This window comes from Canis lupus, chromosome 1 (genome assembly GCF_003254725.2).
Source record: "Canis lupus dingo isolate Sandy chromosome 1, ASM325472v2, whole genome shotgun sequence".
In the NCBI taxonomy this organism is placed as follows: domain Eukaryota; kingdom Metazoa; phylum Chordata; class Mammalia; order Carnivora; family Canidae; genus Canis; species Canis lupus.
The window spans coordinates 310,270-330,628 of record NC_064243.1 but is presented as its reverse complement, the minus strand read 5'-3'; the positions used below and the strand labels follow the sequence as shown (position 1 = coordinate 330,628).

Sequence of the window (20,359 nt, the reverse complement as noted above, 5' to 3'; positions counted from 1 at the left end):
CTGACACTCAACAGGTAATATGCCAAAAATAAATAATCATAAAGTGGTCTATCATTAAAATTATTTTTAATAATCTATTAGCTGACAATTTGATTAGGGCAACTTTCAATGCTGTTGAAAGCAAAGTACTAGAAACCAGTGGACCTGGAAGATTTCCTACCCAATCCTTGGAACAATTCACTTTATCAATTTCTGAGAAGTACACCAAGAATTATATGACCATGAATTTTGCCTGCTAATTATTGCATTTAGAGAAAACTTGTGTAACCTAATGTAATGGGGAGATAAAAATATAAGACTAGTGGCCCATGCCAACATATATTTGTAAATAAAATGCTTTTATCACAATGAAATTGGATTCTTATGTAACACCATTACCAAAAGTCACTCAAAATGGATAAATGTGGGACTTAGAACTATAAAATTCTTAGATGAAAACTTAAGGAAGGGATCCCTAGGTGGCGCAGCGGTTTGGCGCCTGCCTTTGGCCTAGGGCGCGATCCTGGAGACCCAGGATCGAATCCCACATCGGGCTCCCGGTGCATGGAGCCCGCTTCTCCCTCTGCCTGTGTCTCTGCCTCTCTCTCTCTCTCTCTCTGTGACTATCATAAATAAATAAAATTAAAAAAAAATGTTAAAAAAAAATAAAAAAAGAAAACTTAAGGAAAAAGCTTCAGGACACCTGGTCTGGCAATGATTTCTTGGCTACAACACCAAAGGCACAGGAAGAAGAAACAGACATTGGTCTTAGTGAAATCTACCTTTTGTGCATCAGATGACACTAGCCACAGAGGGGCGTCTGGGTGGCTCAGTTGGTTAAGCATCTGAATTTTGGTTTTGGCTCAGGTCATGATCTCAAGATCATTGGATTAGAAATAAAATCTTTTTTAAAAAAGAAGACACTATTTACAGAGTGTAAAAGCCTATAAAAAGGGATAATATTCAGAATATATAGAGAACTCCTAAGTATAACATGGTATCTATTCATACAGTGGAACATTATTCAGCCATAAGATGGAGGGACACTGTGGCACCTGCAATGACAGAGGTGATACTGGAGGATACTATGCTAAGTGAGGCAAGCCAGACACGAAAGGATCAATGTGCTGTGATTCCACTTGTAGGATGTTCCTACAGCCATCTGATCATGGAGATGGAAAGCAGGCAGTGGTTGCAAGGAGCTGGAAAATTACTGCTTAATTGATAAGAGTTTTGGTTTCACAAGATGGAAGAATTCTGGAGACAGTGGGGACGTCAATCAGAGGTGGCTGGCTGAAGAAAGAATCAGCCAACATGAGGACGGGTAAATTGAGACTGTACAATCTAAGAAGCAGAAAGAAAAAAAGAATGAAGAGAAATGAACAGAGCCTCAGAGCTCTGTGGCACGCTACCAGACATCCCCAGGAACATATTACCTGTTGAGAGTCAAGCAGCTGGGGTGTGGCATGCCTTCAGAGTGCTCAGTCCCATCTACCTGCTGATGTGAGATGGCTTCTCGGGGCTGACATTCACAGCAAGAAGTAGCAAAGGAGCTGATGCTATACTTGCCTCCTGTAGCATTAAACATTTCTTCCTCAGTGAAAGGTTTTTTAAATGTTTACTTTGGATGGTTAACTAGAGAGAAAAAGGCAGAAAGAATATTTGAAGAAACGATGTCCATAACTTCACAAATCTGATTAATTTAATCTACCTATCCAAAAGTCCAACTACAATTAAGATAAATTCAATGAGTTCCACACCTAGCTGTATCATAGTCAAACTGTCAAGACCCAAAGCCAAAGAGAGAATCTTAAAAGCAGGAAAACAATTCGTTATATTCAAAGGATCGTTCAATAATATGACTGACTTCCTGTCTGAAATCACAGAGGCTAAAATGTCGTGGGTGGAGAATGTCAACTGTGAATTTTATCTCCAGCAAAACTATCCTTCAAAAACAAAGAAGAAATGAGATAGTCTGAAACATACAAAAACTGGAAGAATCTGCCACCAGCAGACCTCCCTTACAAGAAGTATTAAAGCTATCTTTCAGGCTGAAATAAAAGGACACTACATTAACTTGAATCCATGGTAAAAATAAAGAGCATTATTAAATGTAACTATAGATGTATGTAGAAGTGAAAGTCAAACTGTACCTGGCTTTCTCTCTCTCTCTGTCTCTCATGAATAAATAAATAAAAATATTTTTAAAAAGTATACCTGGCTTGCTTGTAACTTGTTTATTCTGATTAAAAAACAACTCCAGAGGCAGCTTGTTTTCCTACCTCCGACATTTGTAGCTGCTGGGAGCCTCTACTTGGTCAGGCACACTGACCCCACAGCAAGACTGGGTGTGGGGCCGCTGGCTTTCCCTGGATCCTGCCAGGCTCTCATGAGGGGATCCTGGTCTACTCTGCCCCCATAAATGAAGTACTGATAGATCCTACAACAAAGATGAGCCTTGAAAACATTATGCTAAGTGAAAGGTGCCAGACACAAAACACAGCAACCGTGTGAGTCTATTTACATGAAATGTACAGAACATGCAGATTCATAGAGAAAGCAGACTAGTGGTTGCCAGGGACCAGTATAAAAGGGTTTGAGAATGGCTGCCAATGGGGAGAAGGTTTATTTTTGGGGTTAACATTAACATTTGGGGGTTAGAATATTAAAATGTTCTAAAATTAGATAGTGGTAATGACTCTGCAACTCTGTAAATATACTAAAAAACTACTGAATTTATACTTTAAACTTTTGAATTTCATTTCATATGAATTATAGCTTATAGAGCTGCTGCTTTTTTAAAGTTTCACCTCAAAGAATAATTCTTTTAAGTAGCCAATTGAAGGCTGATGGAAACCCCAGAGACTGACACTGAACAGGTTCAATGCAGGCTCTGCTTTTGCTCCCGGCATATAGGAAACCCTAAGGGACCAGGTATCCAAGCATATCTTGTGAGCACAAATGGATTTAGAAGATAAAGACTTAAGAAGGTAGGGAAGCCCCCCCCATTACTCCTGGGTCTTCAGGGCAGAAACAGGATGCCAGACTTAGTCCAAGCTGGTAGGGCAAGCTCTTCCAGTTTGAGCTGGTTAAGGACAGAGGGCAGGCTCTTAGAGCAGGGTAGGACTTGCCTTCTCTCACACCCATCTCCACCCTGGCCCCAAACTGTAAAATGCCCTCAGTCCCTCTTCTCCAATTCAGAAACTCAAACTTTATATGAATGATATTTCTAGAGTTGCACGGCTCTGGCAATACAAATCTATTTTCATCATTCAATGTCATGTGACTCCAAGGATTATCCATTACTGCTATCATGATTCTTATTTTCCAGGTTAAAAATATTAAAAATGTAAAATTTTTATTTTCTTGATACATAATGAGATCTCTCTACTTTCCTGTATATTTTTTTAAAAATCTGTTACATGCAGAACACTGCAGAGCACATAAGGCTTGTTTGGGTTAGCTGTGTTCTGTCCATGACTAAATTTTAAGCTTCCCCCTGGAAGTGTCCCCCCCACCCCACCCCAAGCATCCATACTGATGGTCTCAGAGAGGGTGAGACATCTGCCCACAGCCACAGAACACCTCGATTCCAGGCTGGAAATAAGACCCTATTTCCTGCTTCTGATGCTATTCGAAGTCTGCAGCACTAAGCTGCTGCCACTTCAAGCAAACCTTAAAGTCATTCTTCCTACAATGGAAAACACGGTCCCTAGATTTCCTCTTAAACTTACTCAGGTGCTATTTTCTTAAAAACTCTAAAATGGCACAGTTTTCTGATGACTAACAAGCAGCTCTGGCTCAATGTCATCCCTCCCGTTAGGGCTAAAGTCAAAGGGAAGAGGACAATCTAACGGAGCACTTTCTTCTCACCAAGTCCCCTTCTGCTGCTGTCTTTCCAGCCAGGGAGGGTGATCCGGGCTTGAACCCCATGTGATGTGTCTGCATGTCCCAAAGAGCAGAGGGAGGGCCAATTATTCACTTTTTCCATCACTTGAGGATTAGGGCTCACACATATTCGTATTTCTAACAATTTCATGGGGGCAGGAATACACGCACACCATTTTTCATCTCAAGCCACTTGAGAGATATGCATGAACCCCTTCATCCCCTTCACAAGGTGGCAGCTCCAACGCAGGGGGTGAAATAACTGGCTCATGGTCTCTGCTGCTACAGTATCTGATGCAACTGCCCCCACCCCAGCTTACCTCTCCTCTCAGGGTAGTTTTCATAAAAACGGAAATCGAAGGGCAAAGGTGTCTAATTCTGAATTTCTATCCTCCTTCATCTTCCCCTTTAAAAAGGGCTTCTTTCGTCTTATGCATATAAACCAAGGTAGTCTTTGCCTATGACACAGTCAGAAAAGCTGGCCACACATGCCTGTGAACACAGCTACTATGAGGAAACCAGCAAGATCCATTCAAGATTTAAAAAAAAAAAAAAAAAAAAGAAAAGAAAAATTAAAAAGGAGGAGGAAAATCAAGGTCTAGCATCTGGAATGATGCTTTGAGGTGCCATCTGGAACGAGAGTGCATCTGTTCTGGGGTTGGTCCAATACCTGGGTTCGTTCACAAGGGTCCCATATAGGGACATCTGTGCCGTGTGAGAACATGCTCTTGGAGGCTTCTCTAACATGCATGCTTTTAAAAAAAAATTGGAAGCACATGCTGTTTGGTATGTTTTTCTTTATGGTTTGAATAGGGATAGAACCACATAGGTACTCAGTAAGAAGTCTCCCAGCCCCCTAGTCCCCTCCCTACAGGAACCAGTGACTGTAGCTGTATGTGCCCTTCAAAAGGCGTGTGATGGCAATCAGTGTGAACTCTATCTATGTTCCCTCTTTTCTAAACTTATGATAGTGTACTATCCACACTGGTCAACTCCGTGCTTTTTTTTCGTTTATCTGCTATATTTTGAAAACATTCTTTTTCTGGATGTTTGTGGTCTAGTGGAGGAGGTATCTCTAACTCTCAGATGGCCCTGAAGTGAGAAAGGTTAAGTCACTAGGCCCTGGTTTGTAAGGTCCTCACAGGGATATGACAAGGTATTGACAGATTCACCAGGCAAGGCCACAGGAGTCAGGCATTAAGGCAGAGTCCAGTTAGAATTTGCTTAGTAACTGAGTCACTTCTAAGACACCTCCCAAACCCCACGCAGCCACAAATTGATAATTACTGTATGAGTGACGGCAGCAAAATGCCACAGCTCACCACTGGATTACAAGCCCATGAGAGCAGGGTCTGCTTGTTCTAGACTAGCATAGTTCCTACACACAAATTGTCATTGAGTTAATGAATTAAACTTCTATTATTTTAAAATAAAATTCTAGAATTTTAATTAAATGGATATTGACTGACAGTCTCAAAACAGGAACATGGGAGGAGATATGGGCATGAAGTCCTACACCAGGTCCCATGCCACACACCAGTTCTGTCCCGTGTATTAGATTTGAAGCCATCAGCACCACCCTCCACCCTGGATGTCAGTACAAAGGTGATGTTTTCACCATCAAAACCAAGGAGGCAATGTTCCAATGACTATTTGCAAACAGGTGAGTATACAGGTGACATGGAGGGGTCTTTAATCACATAAAACAATTTCTGTGGTAACCAGTTTGTGACTACACTTCAGACAGCTCACGGAGTCTCAACCACACCCAGGGGCTGTCTGAAGGTGTTTCTTGAAGAAAGGCCTTCTTTCCAAATTAGTCCCCCAGGAAGGAAGGGCAGTCAGTTACTCTGACCACATGCCTTCTGCTTGGATAAACTTGGGCAGGAGCCCTTGGGTCAGTGTCACCAGGCTGCGCCCTCCACTAGGCACCACACAGTAGGCACCATATATGTGCTGCAGGCAGATGGATCCACCAAGAGGCTCTGAGGCCATGTCCTACCTGCATCCTAGCTCACATCCTTTCCCTGAGTAGAACTGACTCTAAAGAGAAGAATGTCTGAGAAGCATTACTCGCTTTTGCTGCTGCTTCCTTTCACCAGACAGCAACCCCCAGGACTAGCACACCAGCAGGACACTTGTGAAGGTGTCATATTAAGCAACATGTATGTGAACTCATTCCTCTAAACTATCAAGTGGGAACTTATTCATCAAACAAATATTTTCTTGCATTTGGCTTTGCAGTTGTAAAAGAAAAATATGGTCTCCATTTTATCCACACCCTCTTTTCCCGATCCTGGTATGTAGTAGGCACAAAAATACATTTACTGAATTAGTGCAGTACATGGCCCCTGCTCTTATCATCCAATAAATATGTATGCAGTGGCTCCAAACAATAGGTACTCTATACACTGGGCAGGGTGAGTAAAACAGAAAAGGCCTGTCCTCATGAAGCTTATATCCTAGAGGGGAAGACAGGGGGCAAACAGTACAAACAAGGAGCCGCTGTAAACCATACAGTGTGTCAGAAGCTGGTAAGTGCCACAGGACAAAGGACAGAATATACTGAGGAGCCAATGGGCACTCCATCCTGCTGTGAGCCCCAGAAGCAGCCCAGAGTTTAGAGGGCTTTGGTGTTCAGCCTGGCCCACCACAGGACGCGGTGCTGGGAGCCCCAGGACCAGTACGCAGGGCAGGAGGCCAGCTGCCACAGCCACTCTACTCATCATTGTATCAATGCAAGTCTTATCAGAACACTATTTTACTTAAAAAAAAAAAAAATCCTTCAGGGCCAGACTCCTCAGTGATCCTGAAAGTGCTTTAACTGTGAGGGGTCACAATTAACCGGGAGGACCCTAGACACTAACCTCATTCTGACATCCACTAAGGCCTGAGGCTGATGCATGCAGATTCCTAGGGTCTTTTCTGGTGTAAAATGTTATCTTGGATAAAAGATATCCTGAAGGGCATCCAGGGAGTTACTATGTCCCTTAACGCATAACAAACACAGACTTAAAATGATGCACTCACATCACCTAGTTATCTACCCCATTATCCAGGTTTCCGAGCTCTCCCTGCAGGGCACCACCCCTCCCAGCCCTAGGGGCCCTGCATCCAGGTTCCCCCCCAAAAGAAGGCACTTGAAGCGCTGGGGTGAGGCCAGGCCTCCGACTCAGGCCCCGCCCCCATCAGGGCTGCCTCACCTGGGCACCTGACCCCGAGGGCACCTGGCCCCGCCTCCAGGCCACTCAGGTGAGACCAATCAGGGGAAGTCATCAGAGACAGATTTTCAAGGAAAACCTTCACCAAAATACTTACAGTAGTAAAAAATGTTAACTCCATTCCTAGGATGGAGTATAATTACACCATCAGAAATGCCTCATTGGAAAGGGTTTAATGACTCCCAGAGGCCCTTACTACACCAGAAGTGAGAGAAAACAGGCCGAGCTGGATGCAGTGAGATCCTTGAGGCCAAGAGCCCACGGAGCCGTGAATACCTGCCCCACCTGCAGCCAGTGGAGCCGGACTCTCGGGCTGCACATAGGCACCTCAGGTTCAAAACCTCCCCAAAGTGTGTCCACTGAACCATTAGTATCATGGGCATCTGGGACCTGCTGGAGACGGTGACCTCAGACCCCAGGGCTTAGGGAGTCAGAATTCTGTCCCAACTACGTTGCCAGTGAGTCATGTGCACATCAGTCTGAAAACATCCCAGTGAGCCCCTTGTTGGGCCCTGCTAGGGCGTGTGTTTTAGTATTTGTTCACCGAACAAAATTTTACTTCAGACACGTGTGGCACCCGGTGCCAGTACTGAGCATCTTCATGGGGCTGAAGGGTGTCTGAGAGCCCAGGCCTGACAGTAATCACACACGCAAATGTGTAATTACAAACCAAGAAATGCACACATAGAAACTGCAGCACAGGCTCGAATTCAAACTGTGTATATGAGGAAAAGAATTATCCAGGTAGAGAGAACAGGAGCAGCTCACCCACAGCACAATCTAAAGGAGCCCAGACAGCCGCAGACAGGAAAGATCTCAGGTGCACACTTCCGCGTGGTAACGAAAGCACCTCAGACTGTTTGGGGACAGGGCCAGGGAGCAAGAGTGCACATGTAGGCCACAGAGACAACCGTGGGAAGACTCCCACTTAGGGAATGATCAGGAACCACAGGCTGTTATGCTCGTGTGGCATCTGTTGGAGCGTGGGACCCCGCCAGGGGACGACTTCCTGGGCTGACATGTTGGGACAGTTTAAAATCAGGCCACAGACCTGTGAGTCAGATGGGGCGGAGCTGAGCACAGAGCCCAGCCCCTTCCTGTGCCCCATCCACCCACCCTGATCTGGAGTCTGGAGTGATGATGGCACAGACACGAGTAGCCACAGAACTGCTCAGACGGGCACCACATCCTTTGTGAGGCTGCTGAGGACGGAGAACCCAATACACCTGGATCACCTTGGTGAGTGTGTGCGTGCTGTAGGTCCCATGTGTGCTCCTCTGCTCACAGACACGCACACCAGTCCGTATGTGCGATCTGTGTCTGGGGCACCGACTCTGGTTAATGCAGGGCTGGGGCAGCACTGAGAGTGGAGGACGTAGAGCCTTAGGGACAAGTCTGTGGCTTCTGTGTGGCAGGGATTTCCAGCATGGCAGAGGAGACAGGGTCAGTGCCACGCTTTGTGCAAAAGCTCTCCTCTTTAATAGTAAGAGCCACTGGGAAGTGTCACTGGTCCCATTGTAAAGGCCAGGCTACTGAGACCTGGAAGGACCTGATCCCTGATCACAACCGCGAGGGTAGTAAATGGAGGAACCGACGCTAGTACCGGGGGGAATGCAGAAAAGAGTGCAAGAGCTCCAGTGGTGGAGCGAGTACACCCTGTGGATGTAACACCAGGATGCCCCATTGGGAGTAGACTCCCCAGGGAGGAAGGGGCGCCTGGACCTCTGACAGCGTGGACAAAGACAGGCTGTCAGCAGGTGCAGCAGGTAGACTACTCTAGGAGTAGAGGTCCAGGGGCAGGACACCGGGCTGCTAGGAGAGGTGGAGCCGGGGGACTGGAGTGACTGCTCAGGCCAGGTTTCTTGTCTGTCCCTGCCTTCATGGGACTTATCAGAAGCAGAAATCCACTCCAGGAGAAGCTTGGGACCCTGGCCCTCTAGAGAAGCAAGGTCACATCCCAGGATGAACTCACTGTGCATGAAAAGGAGGCAGTTTCCAGGGATGGGGCTGGGCTGAGGCAGGAGGGGTCTGGACCAGTGGTGTCTCCGCAACACTGATGGGAAGGCAGAGTCATTGGACACAAGGCTGTGCGATGGCAAGTTCCTGACTCATCTTACTGGCTGTGTGACTTTGGATAATTCAGACTTCTCTGAGCTTATTTCCTCCTTTGTAAAAGCAAAGGGATAAAAATATATTTTTCATAGGGTTTTTGTGAGACTCCCACACATGTGCCATTCTGAGAGTGTGTGGCCCCAGCAAAGGGCCACTGTTCAGCAGAGTGCCTAGAGAACCTGCATGGTGTACAGGTGTTCACATGGCCGCAGGCTGAGTCCTCCTCAAAGCCTGAAACTTGTGGGGCGCCCAGGGGGCTCAGCAGTTGAGCATCTGCCTTCAGCCCAGGGTGTGACCCGGGGTCCTGGGATCAAGTCCCGCATCAGGCTCCCCACAGGGAGCCGGCTTCTCCCTCTGCCTCTCTCTCTCTCATGAATAAATAAATAAATAAAATCTTAAAAAAAAAAAAAAAAAGCCTGAAACTTGCAAACACAGTAAAGCAAGTCCTTTCACACACATGGATGTCATAAGCACACCGAGGACCACAGATAGCAGCAGGTCCTTCCTCAGTGGAGCTACCTTCGCAGTCTCTGAGAAGCCACCGCTTCTTTCAGCCCTGCCCCTTTCATCACTGGCAGGCAGCTATGTCTCAGGTCCATTTTTCCAAATGAAACAACTTTTGTATGATTCTGTAAGAGAAAAGCTGTGCTCATGGGCACGACCCAAATGCCGCAGCTCCAGGTGGAGGCTCAGAACCCAGCTGTGCACCCCTAGCCATGCAATTCAAAGGGCATCTGCTCAGTGACATATCCAGCTGTGCCAGGGCCTAGGGCGTTGCCAGTACTACTCTGTGCACAGCTGCAGCTGCAAAGAGGAGGAAGTGGGAGAGGTGGTCAGGTTCTCCCTGTACCCACCATCTCCCAGCAAATAGATGGTGCACAATGGCCAGAGCTCAGGGCACTGCCTAGGACAGGGGCTTTCACAGGATGCATGAGGGATACTGAGGAAGCAGCACAGCCTGGAGCCAGTGTCCAGGTGGTGCAGGAGAGGGTGGAGGGATAGAGGATGTGACTTCAGAGCACATTCAGGCAGGTAGGTGTTGTCTATTTTCCAGGAGGAAGAATCAGGGAATAATGTGAAATTGAGGATTTAAGACCTGTTTTTGCCACTTCTAGCTGGGACCTTGGTTAGGTGACCTAACAGGCTGGTCAAGACCTCAGGGTCCCCCTCTCCACCACCCTTGCACACGGTGTCATGAGCTTCAAGGAAAACATCTGTGGTAAAGACCTGGCGGGAGTGCTGGCAGAAGGCCGAGCACAGCTGATGCTCCAGGAAAGGGAGTTGTAACCATGAGATATCACTGGAACACGGAAGGTCCCACCCACCTAGACTCTCCTCCAGGTGATGTGACCCTGGTGGCAGCTGCTCCCACCAGAATCACCGAGGCTCCCGGTGCAGAGAGGGAGCCCAGAGACTGCATGCCTTCCAGAAACACAATCAAGGGGCAGCACCCACAGCACAACACTTGGCCACTCCAAGAGGGCCAGATGCTGATCCTCAGCAGTGCTGTGACCAGTCCTCAGCCCATTGGGCAGAGAGGAGGCACCAGTGCTCAATAGGCAGCGGGACCACAGCCCTGGGAGGTTGCTCCCAGCTTGGGTGGTGGGGAGATAGTACAGGCCACTCCAAGCTCATGGTGAGAAGAGACTCCAGGGCAGCTCATCTCCTGAGGAATGGAGGGGGGTCCCTAACACCCATGTCTGCTGCCACTGTGCAGATATGCAGAGCCCCTATACCACCTTCCAGTCAACAGGGGCACGGCCCAGTGAGGTTGGAGTCTGTGCCCCTTATGCCTGCACCTGCACAGTCACTAATGGGCCTGAGGGGACCAGAGGTTGGGTGCCCCCACCTCATCCACAGGAGGGACCATCCTAGAGGCACAGAAGTTTGTTTTGTTCCATAGTAACACCTCGTTGTTGTTCCAAACCAGTGAGGGAAGTGAGGTCAGGACTTGTGGGTAGGGAGCCAGTGGCTCAGACCCCACGCTGTGGAAAACAGGATACTGACATTACTTTAGTCTCCAAAGCCCTCCAGCACGGCAGCCCTGATGGCCCTCACAATTCTCTTCCACAGCCCTTACTGGGGACCTCAGGGTCCTTCCACAAAGCACATATCCCCCAACAGAGGCTCCTCGTCTGTCCCAAGCCTGTCTCAGAAGCAGAGGCTCTGAGAGAGGTCCACTGACTGACCAGTGCCTAACCCGCCTTTTGGCAAGTATGCCGCTGTGAGAAAATGGAGAATATACTTGCTGTCTAGGTAGAACTTTTAGGTGGAGCAGACAAAGCCCTACTGGTGGCTTCGCCATGACTGTCAACATCTGCAGGTGTGTGAGGGTACAGAGCTGTGGGGCAATAGCCAACCACTCAGGGGGAAGGCTTAAAGTTCTTATGTCCACCGGTATCCCCGGCCCACCCAGCTGGAGGCTGCTCATGGGTCTTTGTTCCACATGTGAAGCTCAGACACTTTCTAAAAGGGACACTTCCCATCCTCATTGAAGAGCCTGAGCATGAGATGCCTGAGGACCCATCAAGAGGCCCCAGGTCCATCACTGCTCATCTGGAGTCTCAGCTTCTCCCACAATACCAGGCTCACCAGATGGGCCCATGGGCCTTTGGTTTGGACCAAAGGAAAGCCAGGAAAGGCATGACAACAGCAACTGGAACCAAGGAGTCATGTGGGAACCTTAAATTCTACAAGACAAGGAATCTCTTCCTGATTTATTAATCAATAAATACTTAATACATTATGGTTCAAGGCCTTCAGGATTCCCAAATGGCCAGACCTCCTACAGCAGCCACTCCCCCTAAAAACAGTCTACTCCAGGGCTGGAGTAGAAAACAGCCACCCCAGAATGTGGGTTAGACTAACCAAGGCCACCCAGGCCTGCTCGATGTCTCCTGGCATGGGAGTATAGCAGCATCACAAAAGGCTAGCGAAAAGCATGGGTGCGTGCACCAAGAGGCACTCATGTACACAACCACCAAAGGACATGGGTGCAGCGTGAAGCACCATCTACACAGGCGGTTGCACACAACATGGATGTAGCCTACGTCATGCCCATCAACCAGCACATTTATCTTTGGTGACAGAAACCCTGATGGTGTTTACAATGGGGGTGGAATCTTCCCGGATACTGGAATGTTCCATACTTTGATCGGCATAGTGGTCACTGGGTGTGCCCCACCACATTAAGGAGGTCTGGAACAGCCTCTGCAAAGGCTGTTTCAGCCCTGAGGTAGAGCAAGACTAGGACAGGGGTGGGTTGTAAGAAGGTCAGCCTGTGGAGCATGGGCAGGAGACACAGCAAGGATTTAACTGGGCTGAGCCATGCACAAGGCCCAGGGCGGTTTTCAAACTCTGTAAGCAGCAAAAGCTTTTTTTCTCCCCCCAAGTAAAATGCAACACACACATCCTAAAATACAGAGCGGATGCTCCGGTGGGGGATACAGAGGGGAGCCGTCCAGCAAGCACCTGCTCAGAGTCCCAGCAAGGAACACAGCATTGGGAAGAGAGAGAGAAAGACGGATAGTGGGGTGTGGGAGACACACCCCTGGACCCCGAGAACTGAAATTAGGGGACAGACCACAAAAGGAATGGATGGTAGCTGATGTCACAGCCAGGATGGTGAGTATCCTGTGCTTCCTGCCCTATCTATAGGTAGCACTGGGTTGCCCAGGGGACTCTGCAGGGGGAAGCACATAGAGCTGATGGTCCGACAAGGAAGGGGTATGAACCCTGATCCTGGAGATGCTTTGAGGAGGGGCTGCAGGCTGTGCCCCTAGAGCTCTTCGCCTGTAATCAAACACCAAATAAGTCAGCAGACACCAACAGTGCAGAATAGCAACATGGACTTTTAAATCAATTTCCTTTTTACTTTCAAAGTTTCTCTCTTTTTTTGTGCAATTCATTTTCTCCCTGCTTTTGTCTGTTCTTTCCTCCACGGCAGGGAGCAGGAAGGGACCAGGCCGCTGACCCCTCTCTGAGGTCCCTAGGAATAATCCCAGTGGTGAGTCAAGATTTGCTGGCCAACCTCAAAACATAGTTCTTTTCTGAGGTATCCTAACAACTTCTGAACTGATAGCTATTGGGAAAATCGCGTTATTCCTTATCTGAATTCAACCCAACCAATATTTATGGGGTCCCTCCTCTATGCAAAACACTGTTCTTCACACTTTAGGTGCTGAGTTTTTCTTTGGAGCATCCTTCTCAGAAATGCAGCTAACTTTCTGAACTGGCCTCCCCCAGATGGGGAAAAGTGGAGGCCAGAGCCCAGCTGCTTCTGGAAGCACGAGGGCAGAAGGTGCTCTGACTAATCTCAAAGCAACCATAGCCGACTTCGACATCGCTGATGTAGAACATGGGCAGGACTGGTTCTGGAGCCTGAGTACCACAACAGGTCTTGCTGGGAGGGCAGAGGAAACCTCTGAGCTCAGGGAGATGTGAAGTGGTGACGCTTTGGACATTAGAATGAAAGACCCTGCCCCCCACTTCTCACTTGCCAGACCAAACTTTCACTGGATGGTAGGTTCCTATGGAGGAGATACTGTCTATCTTGACTATCTTTGTTCCCAGGACAAGCCCCATGCCTGACACATAGTGGCTGCTCAGTAAATGAATAAACGAATAAATGAATGGACTGACACATGGGAGAATCAGACCTTTAAGGACAGTACTGAATACAGAGGACTTCCCTTGAGACCAAGCCACAGAACCTGCTGCAGTTAAGTAAGAAACACAGAACCTCTTGCCCCAAAGCACAAGAGCTTGTCTCATTCTACACAAGGCCAGCTAGGGACCCCTTCATCAATACCTGGACCTGGATTCAGGGCCTGTCAGAGGAAGGCCTCCTTCCCCAGTGGCCACAGACATTCATGGCAAACAACATCCACCCTGGAGCCAGACTGCTCTCTGACCTTGGCAGCTTCATGTAACTCCTTAGTGTTCTCTCTTGTATTATGGTGGTGATAAGAGAACCCATCTGGCAGGGTTGTGATGGAGGCTAATGAAATATTATTTGCAGTTGCAATGTATTCAGACATTCAGGCATATATACACACATATATATTGGGGCAGATGGTTATCATCTTAAACACTTCTAAGTACAACCAACACACAGACGGCAGTGTCCAGCCTGGACCTTCTGTATATCCCCAGTGGGAGGCTAACACTCCCATGGCTCCCCAGGTTCACAGAAGAGTATAATTTGCCAAGAGGAAGTGCTCAGCCAGTAAACATGTACACAGCCAGCTGAACGAGTCTGACACTAACCCTGATGCTTCCTTTAACCACTGTGGTAATGGATGCTTCTGTAGCCGCCATTCCAAGCTCCCTGGTTGCTTGTCTCTGACCATTGGGAGGCCCATTCATGGGAAGGGTCAGGATGATTCTAGACACGATTCACAAACGTTAGAGCTTCTGATACCTTGAATGGTTACATCTTCTAATCCTTGACACCCCTTCCCTGAAACTGGGAGAACTATCTGAAATTCCATGGTTCCTAGGAAAGGGTCTGAGTCCCTGGCTAGCTGGGGTGTCCCCTTGGGAGAGGTCATAGGGCTCACTACCTACTAGAGACCCACATCAACATCACTGGTGCCCACCTGGGTCCCTAGTGAGAGTCTCCTCCAGATGCAGCTTCCCACATCAAGTCACCGAACCTGTCTGAGCACAGACATGCACACATACAAAACTGCAATCTTAAAAGGGTGTAGCTGACATACATGGGTGAGTCAAACAGTGTTAGGCAGTTCTCAGCTGGCCCATGGGTGGTAAGTGCTCAGTTGCCTATGGGGAGGGCCTGGCCCAGCCCCCCGCCCCTTAGATGGACAGACATTTACCTGCCACATAAGCCAGAGATAAGGTCTGAGGATCAGGGGAAATGTGTGGCTGAAACCCTGTAACCTCAGCACCGAATGGAAAATCTATCGTCAAGCAGTTCCTATAACTCAACAAAAAATAATAACACAAACAGAAAAAAAAAAAAAAAAAAAACAGGTGGGAAAGAAAGAGATACCTAAAAATAGATAAATAGCCCACAAATATAAAAATGTTCAATTCACTAATAATTCAGGATCAGATTAAAACAATGGGAGGAGGTTCCACTTATCTAACAGGAAAGAGTAAAAAAATATGCAATACTGGAAGGAGAGGAGAGAGAGCGATGGACAGGCACCAAACAGTATATAAATCTGCAGAAGAGCTTTTCTGCAAGAAAATTTAGCAATATATATTTAAAGTCTTCAAAATGTGCATCCTTTTAACATAGTAACTACACTTCCAGGAGTTTGTCTTGAGGAAATAATGAGTTCTGCACCAACTTAATAGAACCAGTAGCTCTTTATATCCTTCATGTAACATATCTCTACTTACTCTGTATATAATGTTTACGTAGAAGTTTGAGCACAAAGATGTTTTTCACAGCATTGCTTATTGTAGAAAAAAACTGGAAATGACCCAAATAGGATCCTGGTTAAATTAATCATGGTTTACACATAAGATAGAATACTAGGTCATAATTTTAAAAATATGTTTTTTATAAAATACTAATGCCATGAGAAAACACTTGCAGTGTTAAGCTGAAGTGGGGGAAGCAAGCTATAGAATAAGATGCCTGTAAAATGTGATCCTGATTCTGTAAGAGTTGTAGGCATGCATATGTGCACAGAAAACACAAGGAAAGCAGCAGCACTGAGGGGCAGCCAGTTTGGGATGGGAGAATGAGCCCACTTTGTGCCTGATATGGGTTCTAAACATTCAGCAATGACAATGTATTTATTTAGAATCCAGGAAAGCCCCCAACATGATTTAAACAAAGCAGCACATGCTGGAGTGAAAGCCCTCACATCACATCTCCCCCCACACAGGGCACACGGCAGGCCCTTAAAGAAGAGACCAGAAGGGGTCAGAGGACGGAGAGAGCCTGTCCGGCCTGGAGGTGACATCTCGATGGATCTGCAGGAGAGGGCAGGCGCACAGGGCAGATTCTCAGAATCTGATGTGGCTCTCAGGCGGGGGAGGGCCACATCACCAGGGCAAACAGACCACCAGGCTAAGAGAGCAGAGTGAGGCTCGACTAGAAGGCAGGGGCTGCAAGGGGGCACATGGCTGACAGAGGGTCCCGTACTCCTTCTCACAGCTAGAGTCCTCTGTGATCGCTTTGCCCCTTGCAGACTCAGCCCTCGTACTGCTCCTCCTGCTTCCCGGGCCCTGACACCCGTGGCCACACCTGCACACAGCCTCTCCCCTCACACAGCAGGTCTAACCACAGGTGGGAAGCGGGGGCCTCAAACCAGACCGAGGGTCTGAGGTGCATCCTGCTGGTTTGGGGAAGAGCAGAGGAGTCACAAGTACTAAAGCAGAGGTGTCGGGAAATGGAAGGGCCTATGTGATGGGGGAGAGCCACCGGGGAAAGATGGTGTCCTCAAGGCTTTGGAAGCTGATGACCTGTGGCATATGGGCAAAAGTTCTGAGAGGACGAGAGGTGAATTCAGACCCAATGTCCTGAAATGTCATAGAATCCTGAATAGCAGTCACTCTGCAGCTTCCAAAGTGCTTTCTTTTCTTTTCTTTAAAGATATTATTTATTTATTCATGAGAGAGACACACAGAGAGAGAGGCAGAGATACAGGCAGAGGGAGAAGAAGCAGGCTCCATACAGGAGCTTGACGTGGGACTCGATCCCGGGTCTCCAGGATCAGGCCCTGGGCTGAGGGTGGCGCTAAACCACTGAGCCACCTGGGCTGCCCTCCAAAGTGCTTTCACATCAACTCATTTTGTCTTGGGAGGTAAGCAGAATGGGAACAATGCCCATTTTACAGATGAAATAATGGAGGCTCTGAAGGGTCAAATGACTTTCCTGAAAACTCCCAAGAGGAGTAGGCAACAGACCTGGCTGGACTCAGCCCCCAGCCTCACTTTTGCCACAGGCAAACCCAGGCGTTCGGGCACTACATTTAACATGAATAAAGACATCATCATCACAAAGTTTTGCTTCCTGTATTTTGACAACAGCAGCTGCAGTAAATGCTCCCAGCAGAGATGGATTCCATGGTAGCAAATACTAATTTTTTAGGGGGTCAGTGGGAAGGTGTACACAGAGGGAAGAGCCAGGAAGACTTTGGACAAACGGCAAGGCAAGCCCCAACATCCAAAATGGTGGGTGTGCTGAACTAGCCCGTTCAGCAGGGCCCACGCATGTTGGTCTGGCCCTTCCAGGGATGCTCCCAAATTCAACAAAAACCCCAGCTCTGCCACTCACCTTCAGGGGAACATTTACTGTATCTGAACCTGAACCCAAGCCCCCTTTTTTGACTAGGGAGCTAGAGGGGGCAGTCTGAGGCAGCCTGCTGGGCAGCCAGGGCATCCACTGCCCCCACTCCCCTTCTGGAGGGAAGACAGAGACAGGCGCTTCCTCTCTACCTCCCAGCAGCCTGCATGATCCCAGCGGTCCAGAACTGTGGATTAAGGGCACTGCCTCCAGATGGGTCCTTCTAGATTGATCCTTCAGAGCCACCGCAAAGTGCATGTAGCTACGGTGCACGGTGCACGGTGCACGAGGAGTGTGGCTTGTGTGACTCAGGAAAAGTGTTCTTTGTTAGTCAATTTACACTTAGAATCAAATAGCCAGTGGGAGAGCAGCAGGAGCTACCCTTGATGGAAGGGTTCTGTATCTCCACTGAGCTTGCTGGTAACACCACGAATGTGCAGGTCAGGGGAGTCTCTTGTGTTCTTCCTACAACTGCCTGTGAATCCATGATGATCTCAGAAAGAAAAAAAACAAACAAACAAACTTAAAAAGACCCACCACATGTGCTCAGTGCCTATGGTAGTGGTCAAAGCTCTCATCAGCCACATTCCCAAGCCTGTTAAAGAAACCAGCAGTCGTGTGGAGCTCCCACCCAGGCTTGCGGCTTCTTCCCTCAGTAACTCACAGCGGGCACATTTGATCTGGGAGGGTGGGGGCACTCCTGGGCCAAAGGGGAGAGTTCCGGGCACAGATCACGGAATTAGCGTTGGGGGAAGGCTGCGACCTTAACAGAAGCGAGGAGTTCATAAAGAAACTGTCTCCCCAAGATGAGAATGAAATCCTGCAACTCAGGGTTCATCGCAGAGAAGCCGCCCCCCACCCTCGGCAGATGCCCTGTAAATCCCTTGCCCAAGGACTCCCTTGCCCTCGGCCGGCAGGGGTGGCCTGGGCGGGAGCCGGCCGAACTGGGCTCCTCAGGCACCACCGCCCCGCGCGGGGTTGGGGGTCGGAGCCCCGCTCCCGCCCGCCCCTCAGGCCGCTCCGCCTCCCTTTCCCCGAGGCGGGAGGCACAGAGAAAGGGCGAGAGGGCCGACTCCCGAGCAGCAGCACAGCGGAGAGCCCGAGGAGCCCCCTCCTCCGGGACCCTGAACAAACTGCAGCCAAGACCCTCGCAGACAAAAGCGCAGCCTCGCAGCCGCCTCTGCAAAGGGCAGAAGCGCCAGATCCTATCAGCCAATTACCCGAACGCTCACAGCAGCCCGCAAGTTGGGGCACGCTCGGGCCGGGGCGCGGGCAGCGGGAGGGGCCCCCGCGGGCGCGCCGGGAGAGCCTGGGCCTGGGGCGCGCCCGCGGGGCTGGGGGTCCGGCCGGCCGCGCCCGCGCCCGCGCCCTCGCCCGCGCCCTCGCCCGCGCCCGCGCCCTGCCGGCTCCGAGGCTTCTCCGCAGCCACAGGGGAGGCGCGGCCCGGCTCCCCCCGGCCCGGGCCCCCCGGGCTCGCGACCGCCCCGCTCTGAGAAGTCCCCGGGTCGCCCCGGAAACGCCGCCCCCCACCGTGCTGCGCGCCGGGTCGCCTCCCGCTCGTGGAACAAAAGAGCGGCTCCCGCGGGGTCCGGAGCCGGCGCGGCCCTCTCGGCGCCGGGCCCCAGCTGCACCCCGGGCTGCCGGGCTTTGTGTCGGTGCAGGGGCGGGAGGGGCGGGAGGGGCGGGAAGGGCGGGGGGACCCGCGTGCACCCCGCCGCGGCGCCCGCGCCCCAAAGTTGTCGCCAGCCGCGGCCCCTCCCGCAGCGCCCGGCGCCCCGCGGCCGCTCATTCATTCGCAGGGGGGCGCAGACCGCGGCTCGGGCTCCGGCTCACCTTGCTCTTGACTTCCACCGCGCTGCAGTCGTAGAAGCGCAGAATCTGAGACTTGTGGAAACTCCGATTCATGGTTCCGGCCGCGCTCAGCCTCGTCGTCGCCCTGGCTCCCCGCTCCGGGGGCCGCAGGAGGACGGTGGGGGCGGCGCCCCCCGCCCCGGCCCCGGCCCCGGCCCCGGCTCCGGCCCAGCCCGGCCCGCGCTCGCTCGGCCGCCCCAGCCGCTCGGAGTGCGGCGGCCCGAGCTGGGCTGGCCGCGCGCCTCGGGATCCAGGGGCCGCGCGCGGGAGGAGCCGGGTCGGGGGTGGGCGGACGCCGGCGCGCGCCGCCCCGAGGACCCGCCCCCAGTCCTGCCCCACGAGCCCCAAGGACCCACGTCCCGCCCCGCGTCCCCGGGACCCGCTGCCAACCCCCACTCCACGCCCCCCAGGACCCGCCCCCAAAGCTCCAAGCGCCCGCGTCCCGCCCGCGCCTGAAGACCCGGGCCACAGTCCCCGCCCCGCGCCCCGAGGGTCCGCCCGCCCACCCATCCCCGCCCCATTCCCCGAGGACGCGCCCCACGAGTCCAGAGGATCCTGGCTCCGCCCCGCGTCCCAGGCCCCGCCCCCGCCCCGAGGCCACCGCCTCCCCGGGAGGTGCGCGTCTCTGTCAGCGCAATACTGAGCCGCTGGGAGAAGCTTGCACCGACCCCGGGCGCAGCGTTCCCACCTGGGCACCTGCAACTTCTGTGTCATGCGCGCCCCCACCGTGATTCTGTTTACCTCCACTAGATGACCAGGGGAGGGTTCTAATTTGGGCCGATTTTTGCCGTTATCTTGGGCGATACGGGAACCAATAGTGGCTTGGCTCCAGCTGTCCATACTAGCTGCCAGGTTCTGCAGGGAGGCCAACTCCTAAGGCGTACTTTAACACAGGTAGAAGTAGAGGGTCGGCAGCACCTCTAGGCCTACCTGGAAAAGAAAGTCTTCTGCAAGGACGGTGGAATAAAGAATATCTTAGGAGGTGGATGGAATAAACCTAACCAAAGAGGTAAAGGATCTATACCCTAAAAACTATAGAACA

General features: G+C 50.5%; 2 protein-coding genes across 2 annotated transcripts in view; one reads left to right on the top strand and one right to left on the bottom strand.

Moving 5' to 3' along the window:
* The window catches only part of PARD6G (par-6 family cell polarity regulator gamma), an 81,041-nt gene extending 61,516 nt beyond the window's left edge, over nt 1-19,525 (bottom strand). The window contains exon 1 of the mRNA XM_025421918.3: nt 19,300-19,525. Coding sequence (XP_025277703.3) covers nt 19,300-19,371 — 72 coding nt within the window. The 5' untranslated portion in view covers nt 19,372-19,525. The remainder of the gene's footprint in view (nt 1-19,299) is intronic.
* On the top strand, nt 19,370-19,960 carry LOC112645641 (basic proline-rich protein-like). The gene has a single exon (XM_025425306.1). It carries the CDS (start codon nt 19,370-19,372, stop codon nt 19,958-19,960), a length of 591 nt encoding a protein of 196 aa, XP_025281091.1.
* The last annotated feature ends 399 nt before the right edge of the window (nt 19,961-20,359 follow it).